Genomic DNA, 8,893 nt, shown 5'->3' on the forward strand with positions numbered 1-8,893 from the left:
TACTAAGAGTGCAGTCCTTAGTCAAGCCAAGCCAATTGGTTTCCGTGTGAGTTTTGCCTTTATGAGGAATGCAGTGTCAGGCCCTGAGCCAGGTACAGCTCATGCATGGACAAGTGCTGTAGCATCAGTGTGTTCTCATGCCTTAAAGGAGGAGTGAAACAGTCGTTATTCTCTAAGTCTCTTAGACTAGTGTTCTATACAACGAGTTAGGAGCTGTGAACTTTAGTCAGGAGACATAAGAATTTAGGATCTGATTCAGGGTCCAATTCAAAGCGTAAATAGAAGACAATGGATGTTTTCCTATTGATTTCAGGGGGGTTTAAATCAGACTCTTCAGGCTAATAGAAGTGGTATAATCCAAGGCATGACTCTTGAATTTCTGTGCAGTTCAGGAGTGGCTTCTGCAGCATGGGGTGGAGAAGGCTCTAGTATTGCTAGGACTGCAAAGACTATGCATTGCAACTGTTCACTATTGAACGCCCAGAGAATCTGTTAACTGCCACATACTCCTGTGACTGACAGCCTTCATGAGCCAGTGGCCATGAATGCGTTCAACAAGCCAGAGTGCAGACCAAAACACTATGCATATTTTTTAAGGGGGCAAGGAACTGAAAGTTAAAATAGGCAATTGTTAAAATGGCCAAAGCAGATCTTCACAAAATCACAGAAGGTCAGGGTTGGAAGGGACCTCAGGAGGTCATCTAGTCCAACCCCCTGCTCAAAGCAGGACCAATCCCCAATTTTTGCCCCAAATCCCTAAATGGCCCCCTCAAGGACTGAACTCACAACCCTGGGTTTAGCAGGCCAATGCTCAAACCAGTGAACTATGCCTCCCCCCAAATGCCACTAGAACTTTAGAAACCAAGAGGACTGACCGTCCAGCAGAAGCCTAGGCCATGATCTTGAATCAGCATTACAAATAAACGTTAGTTGTTCCAAAGTACACAAAACTAGAGAATGGAAAAAAATCTCTCTTTATAGATGTTTTTAAATGATATTGCTAGAATAAGTGTATATATTAAACTTATCCTGCCACAGAAATTGACAGAGGAGCCTAATAAATATCTTCAGCTCAAAGAAAAATGGCAACATCCAACCAGTAATTACTCTAGTTTTTCTCTGTCCCCTCTAACAATTGCATTTGCAGATTTGGGGCAAAGAAAGGAATTATTCTTTAACAGGCCTTAAAGATCTATTTAGAAGGTCTATTTAGAAGGCTTTTGACCCATGCGCCCAGTGAGTACATCCATTGTAGTATACTGGTTTTTATTAATAGTTAAAAAAACCCACAACCCAGCAACCCCACACGTTAAGCAAGTTAGTGACATGGCTTGCATCTGATACTATTTCAGAAGCTGGCCTAAAAGGTCCATGGACGGAGACTTGCCCTCTTGGCTTTGAAATGCCACCTTCTGGCAAAGGTTTTGGTTGATTAGATTTAAAAACAAAAAAGCAACTTTCAAAGTTCCTGGAGGATATAATCACAGAATCATTATTCTGTGGCCAATTCTACAGCTTTTAAGAGCTAAGAGTTCTGAATGTAAGAACAAACTTACCACCCATAGGCTAATTTGACTTCATTCTGCACTTGGCTTCAGTCCAATTTACAGTACATCAGCAAGAAGCCAATCTCAGGTACTTTTTAGTCTAATATTTGGCAGGGCTTCCAGTGCAACAAGGAACCCAGCCTCTGTATCCTCTTCCCATCTTCTACAAATTACTTGCAGACTACCACACCAACAGTCTTGTAAATGTTCATAAGTATGAGCTGCGATTAACGCCTTGCTTGCCAACTGCAAATCATGTTTTTGCCCTTTTTAAAATATTATTTATAAATAAAATGAAGTCTTTAAGAAGCAAGAAAACCCAGAAAACAGTTTATCTTTGTGAATGAACCATTTGCTCTTACAGATGGGACTTTGCAGAATGAAATGTCAGAGCTCTATTATTTATTATCTGAAATCGGTTTAACATTTGGCGGGAAAATTCTTTCCAAACGCAAGACCCCGGAAAGAAAGACAAAACTACTCCGAGAGTCAGCAAAACCAGCAGCTGAAAGTAGATAGCGCCCACAGCTAACAATAGTTTTCTGTACTTAGGGTAAAGTTTGAAGATTCGTTCTCTAGAGCATTCCGCATAAAATGAGCTCTCACTTGAGGTAAGGAAAAAAAATAAATTGTATTCCCAACTGTTAGAGACAAGGGCCAGTAGAAATAAAATTGTTCCTTTTTTAGCATATATCACCACACAAAAAAAAGAAAAGAAATCATCATATTTTATTATTTAATATTTGGCCAGGATAAGGATTTAAATGAGAGGAGAAGGATGACAAACATTCAACTTTTCTGTAGGTCTAAGATTTCTATTGGCCCTGCTTATATTCACTCTGCAAATTAGTTGGGAATAGCAGTATTTATACTAGATCAGTAATGTCTGGTTCTTATCCAAATGTTCCACCTAAGGAGGATGCCAGTTCTCATGGATTGGACAGCCCACCCTGCAGCATTCCTGAGAATTGTACAATAGAATAATCTTGAAAGTCAGCAGAGTGGATTATCCACTTTTTTCTGGACTTGAACTTGTGACCTTAACAGTAGCACAGCAGAAAGCAAATGTGCTACGCACTTTGCCATAGTAACCTTCCATGTATTCTTTTCAATTTAAATACACACAATTAAAACAGCTACAATTTTGGAAAATTATGTACAAACCCTATATTTTCTCCTTTTGATTACATATAAATACAAATTAGCTATTCTTCTAAAAAGTGGTTATAATAGTAAATAAATACAAAATAAGATTCTGACCATTATACTTCATGTGCTGGGATTAAACCCATATAAAATGTACAACTAAAATACATTTAAAATCTTTAAAAGGAATAATTCTCTGATTAAAATATTTGTTTTCCCAACTTTTTTGTGGACATAAATATATTTTCAAAATAGTTGTATTTTTTTTTTCTTTCCATTTCATTACATAAATAAAGTCTTCATTGGGAAATATTAAAGTGTCAGCTTTTTTTGTATTTGTCTAATATATTTTGCTGTGTTAGCGGCACCCACAACCCTCCACAACCATATCTTGATAGTTCTTTAATACAACTTTTTCGTTCTCGTCAAGGTAGAGCATGGAAATAGCACTCAGTTCTGTTGGAACACAGCAAGCCTTAGGGATTTTGGAATTCACGGAATTGACCAAAGTCTGAACAATGGCATGGTTTGTTGTGTTTAGGTGATCTGCCAATGGAAAAGGGCATTCCCCATGGCAGTAAAAGGCACCATATCCTGGGGGGGCAACAATCCAGTCATTCCACCCCACATCATTGAAGTCCACGTACAAAGGATGTCTTTTGCAACTGGATTTGTGGCGTTTGCGCTGTTTGTGTTTTGCTTGGCGTTTCTCTCTTTTATGGAGAGGGTGTCCCTTGCCATCATGGCCAAAAGTTACTAACAACGGCCGGAATTGAGACCAGCTATCTTCATCCTGATGCAAAGACCTGCTAATCCTAACGTGCCTCTTGGAAACACTGCTCTCATTGTCCAAGTGAACCACCTCTACTATAAACCCATTATTAGGCTGTCTATGTGCAATCCACCTCATTACAGCTGGTGTTACATCAAAGCTTTCCCATTTACTTGCATTCTGATGCACCAACCTGGTGTCCAAAAGTCTCGCGGCAGGGTCCTTAGAAGTGGCTGTGGCTGGCTTTATAATTTCATAAATATTAATACGGTGATGGTAGCTGCTATTGTTCTCAAAGGTTTCCTGCACCTGCTCCCGAAAAATCTGAAGTTCAGCCGAGGTGAGAAACTCCTCGTTAGGGATGGAAGTTAAATTGAAGAAGAAACGCCGTGCTGTTTTCCCACTTGCTTCTGGCAGCTCTTCCCAAGCTTCTAAGTTCATCAAAGAGGGAAAACAAAAACACCATCAGTAACCGAACAAGCAGCAAAAACGTGAATTACTCTTCGGCTGGAAACTTTAAACAGTGTAACGCCACATGTGAGATTTGAAACTTTTACAAAAAAAATACTGCTTCCCTTGTCTCTGTTTATTTATGCAAGCATGTATAGCATGAAGTTAAGAATACTTCATTCATTGTCAAGCCTTTTGATCCAATTCTGGTAGACTCTGCATTCCAGGTGGTTATAATAACGGGTAAGAAATGTGAAGCATTACTTTGGAATTCAAGGACATTAGCAAGAAAACTTTAGCACTGTAGTTAGTGGAGGTCTAATCAGAATAATTAAAACTGATTGAGGATTTAAGGTAATTATTGCATTTCTGTTTTTTTCAAAAATATGGCTTTATGTCAATCCCTTAAACTCCATTCCAAAAATATTACTCCACTATTTAGATTTACAAATCTTAATATACAGATTTTGGGTCCTAATTGGAGACTAGGAACTCCACATCTGTACTGGTATTTTATGAAGCATACCCTACTATTTTACTCTGAATATCCATAAAAGGTGGCATTTGTATTGATTTTTTTTCCTGCTGAAACTCAGGGGTAGTACTATGACAATGAAACGAGTTCATTCTAAACAATACAAATGAGAAATGGTTTCCTAAAGTTTATCCTGTTCTCTCCCCCACCCCCAAATACTAAACATTTTGGGATATTTGAGGGGGGAAACGCATGGGTTTGCGTGTGGCTCAGACCATGTGTGTAGCCCTATAAATTATAAACAAGAGTATTAACAAATAAGCCTTTCCAAAAGTGTAACTTTGGTGATAAATATGCTGGACGACAATTCATTCATCTTATTAGCTGAAATCGTTACTCTGGTGAGTAATTCTTACTCAAGTGATTAATCCCATTGACTTTAATTTCAATTTCTTGTATGAGTAAGCATTATTCATCAAAGTTTCTGGATCCAGCCCAAAATTTATAAATATATACAGCTGTATTGTAATTGTCTACCTCTAAACATGGACTCTTGTTTTTTTCAAGAGTCAACAGGATTTCCAGGTAGCTAGATCTGACCAATAGTTTTAAGGCAAGTGCTTTGAGATTTTTTTTTTAATTTGTTGCATGATTACTTAAATTGCAGATTTAAGCTATAAAATGTGCTTTTGTAGAGTTCCAACTTTTTAGACTCTTCCCCCTCCCTCAAATCATGTATAGTTTTACATTCAGAAGTGTTTTAGCATGAATGAACCATGCACTGGCTTTTCCCCCCATTCATTATGAAGAATTTACTTTCACACACAAGCACAAACCACAGTGCAAGGTTAGATTTCACCATTAATCTTCTTCCTCATTATAAGGCTTCCCATCAGACAATATAACGACTGATCTTAGGCCACTTCCTTTGTATACCAACTTAATTAAATCCTAATAAAATTTCTTTCGTCACAGCTCCATGTTATAACATGTGGAGTCTGTATTTTCATTAAGTTTACAGTGAGAGTACAGCATGCCACCACTGAAGACTAATAGCTAGAAGTTATTTACAAGTTCTGGAAACTTTTTTTTTTGCGAAGAGCAGATGGGCAACATACAAACCACTCACTGTACAAGTCTATCTGTGTCAGATTAGATACCCCAGTTCAGCTATGTTATGCGAGTTTATTTGTCCATCCATGGGCATACAACTGGTAAGCCAATTAACTACAAAATGGACAAATTTAAAAAGGAAGAAACTCATCCAGGAAGTCAAGATCATCATCTTTGTATGCATTTAGTAAGCATCAAAGATAGGAGTGTTAGCTGTATGTAACAGCTAAATGTAACTAGTTTTTGGAACTTCTACATGTAGGACTCCAGTTATACAGGAGTGATCTAGTTAATTAGATTCAAACTCTCAGAAGCTGGAAAGCTTTCAACAAATAGATTTATGTGCACACGTTTAACAAAGCGGAGAGATGATGGGTACTAAAAGTTTGTTGAACAACTGAATAGCTTTACTTTAAGCCACAGACACTCCAGTTCTTGTAAGTACTCATTTTACCTACTTTTAAAATGCATTCAGCATCTTAAGAGATGACCATGTTACCTGAAGGCTCAGGTGCACATGAAGTCCAATGACCAGCTTTTATCAACCTGTTTTTTTGAAGGCTTACCTTAGATCTACACTAAATCTATCCTAGATTCAAACCCAAAACAAGAAAGTCATTGTGCAAACAATACAATTGATTGTTGCATTGATCTCTCCCAGGGATTAGAAACCTTCCAAAAACCTAACCCAGATCAATTGGGCGACTTTTCTGGTGTTTAGCTTTTATTTTTGAAGGCTATTTGTGGGAATTCTTAATTTGAACCCAAGCTGTAAAAATAAAATGAAAACTTCACATGGGCTCAGGGGGAGACAAGCGGGAGGAGATTTTCGGAATAAATGCCTCAGAACATTAATTACATTGAAAGGACTGCTTTGATGAGGGCTTTTAAAACAACCACCACCACACAAACAAAAAACGTGACTACACCGTTCTTGTGAGTTTAACAAAAATTAGCAGCCAAACAGTCACTATTTGGAAAAGGAAAAGGAGTACTTGTGGCACCTTAGAGACTAACCAATTTATTTGAGCATAAGCTTTCGTGAGCTACAGCCCACTTCATGCATCCGATGAAGTGAGCTGTAGCTCACGAAAGCTCATGCTCAAATAAATTGGTTAGTCTCTAAGGTGCCACAAGTGCTCCTTTTCCTTTTCCAAATACAGACTAACACGGCTGTTACTCTGAAACCTGACTATCTGGAAAGATTTCCACACACACACACACACCTCTCCCCATCCCCTTTTTTTTGGGGGGGGGGGGGGTCCAATGCTGATGGCACACACACCCCAACCACACAAGACCTGCTCACACTCACTCATCTACACAATACTCCTGACAACTGAACACATGCTTAGGACCCATAGCTTAGGACCTACCAACCCCGCCCCCCCACCCCAGTCCACACACACTCTCCCCCAAACCATATCCTCCCACCTCTCCCCGCTCCTGTAGGGGAAGGGGCGGCAGAACCCGCACCCAGAGCTCCCAAGAACCGCTGGGGCGGGGAGGGCGATCCCCAGGGGGCAGCGCAGAGAGGCCCCCCCCCAGCCCAGCAGAGAGACCCACCCACCCCAGCCCAGCCAGCCCCGGCCCCTACCTTCGTGGTGGAAGCTCCTGACCGTGTTGGCGCGGCTGGCGGCTCTCTCCAGCTGGTGGCCCAGGGCGGGGTGGCCCAGCTGCTGGCCCGCCTGCAGGCGGTAGAGGTCCAGCATGTAGGGCGGGATCACGGCGCTCTTGCTGGGGCTCGGCCGCCGCTTCAGCCCCAGCATGTTGAGCAGGCGCAGCTCGAACTCGCTCAGCAGCTGCTGCGGGGCGGCGCGGCCCGAGTCGCTGAAGCGCCGCCGGCCCACCTCCGGGATGAGCCCGGCCGAGCCGCCCAGCAGCACCTGGTACAGCAGCAGCGCCAGCAGGGAGCGGACGGCGGCCACCATGGTCAACCTGCGCGGAGAGGGGCGGGATGGGGGGCAAGTCAGGGCGGCCGGCGAGGGGCGCCCACTCCCGTCCCACCACCCCGGCATGACCCACGCGGCTCCGGGGCCCGATCCAGAGCTGGCTTCCCTGGGTGGGGGTGGGGGGCCGGGACACACACACACACACCCCGTGGGCCCGGTCCTGCACACCAGCTATTGCTCCCCCTGCAGAGGGAGGCCGAGGGCACGGCTGGGGGCCGTGGAAACGGATCTGCCCTGTCCACACCGGGTCACACGTCCTGCTCTCGGTTACACCTGCAGCAGCTCCACCGCCTCCCGAAGGGACTCCTGATCCCAGGCCGGATCCAAAGCCCCCCCCGCCCCCATGGGCCAGGCCCTTGCACAGCAGAACCTGGCCCACAGCAGAGCGGAGCCCCGCAGATGGAGAGAGACAGGGCACCTCTGCGCACAGCGACTGGCCGCGGACAGGAACCGCTCCGGCCATCTCCATGTCGAGGTGGGATCCTACTAGGGCCACGGCCAGCTGGTTCCAGAGAGGGGTGTTAGCTGGGTCAGGTTGGTGGTTGCGGGGTGCTATAGAAGGATTGGGGGGGCATGCAAGACAAAGAAGATCGGGGGGCGGCTCAAGGGCTGGGCCAGCCTGGACCTGGACGGCCAGGCTAGTGTCACCCCTAGAAAAAGCCCTCCCCCCCCCACACACACACCCCTCATCAGTGGGGTGTGAACAGCCACCCTAGAGTAGCTTCCATGCGGGCTGCACGGAGGCGGAGTGGGAAGGCTGCACGTGGGGACTGCAATGTGCCGATCCGCCGTGGGGAGAAGGGGGAGTAGCCGCGTCCGGTCGGAGCCCGGCGGGACAGGTGTGCAAAAGCCAGAGGCTCGCGCGGGGCTCGCCCAGGTGCCCGGCCGCCTCGCTTACCTTTAGGAGCCCGCCGATCGCCTAAGCAGCGGCGGCAGCGCACCGGGGCCCGTCCATTGACACCGGCTCCACATAGAAAGCGTCTGGCCCGGGAAGAGCGAGGGGGGCTCCCCGCCGGGTAGCGGGTTTGTATCCGTTGCAAGCACCTCCCCAGCGGCGTGCGGGGGTTGCGATGCGGCACCCCGTGGGGAAAGAAGGGGGGGGCGAGAGTTATTTTCTCCGGGCACGTTTCAGCAGCTCCGGGGGGCGGGGGGGAGCTCTCAGAAGCAAGAGGGAAATAGTCCCGCTACGTCCTTAGCCAAAGCCACCGGCGTCCCTGCCCTGGGAGACACTGGGCGGCTGCTGGGCTCGTCGCCCGCTTCCTTTCAGCGCTCTAACGCCCCCGCGGCAGCCCATCGCGCCTCCTGGGAGTCATCTCCGGGCAGCGGGCTCGGCGACGGCCCGGGCGCTACCTGCGAGCCGCAGCGGCGGGGACGGGGGGTGGCGTCCGCGGCGGGGACTCCGGGGCGTTCCTGCAGCATCCCTGGCCGTCGCTCCCCT

General features: G+C 45.7%; 1 protein-coding gene across 1 annotated transcript; it reads right to left on the minus strand.

Moving 5' to 3' along the window:
* Positions 1–2,281: 2,281 nt before the first annotated feature.
* Positions 2,282–8,443, minus strand: BMP2 (bone morphogenetic protein 2). The gene is made up of 3 exons (XM_074947183.1): positions 8,354–8,443; positions 7,101–7,441; positions 2,282–3,896 (listed from the first exon to the last, which is right to left on the minus strand). Exons 2-3 carry the CDS (start codon positions 7,432–7,434, stop codon positions 3,052–3,054), a joined length of 1,179 nt encoding a protein of 392 aa, XP_074803284.1. The 5' UTR covers positions 7,435–7,441; positions 8,354–8,443; the 3' UTR covers positions 2,282–3,051.
* Between the last annotated feature and the right edge of the window lie 450 nt (positions 8,444–8,893).

The sequence above is a fragment of the Natator depressus genome, chromosome 3 (assembly GCF_965152275.1).
Source record: "Natator depressus isolate rNatDep1 chromosome 3, rNatDep2.hap1, whole genome shotgun sequence".
Classification (NCBI taxonomy): Eukaryota; Metazoa; Chordata; order Testudines; family Cheloniidae; genus Natator; species Natator depressus.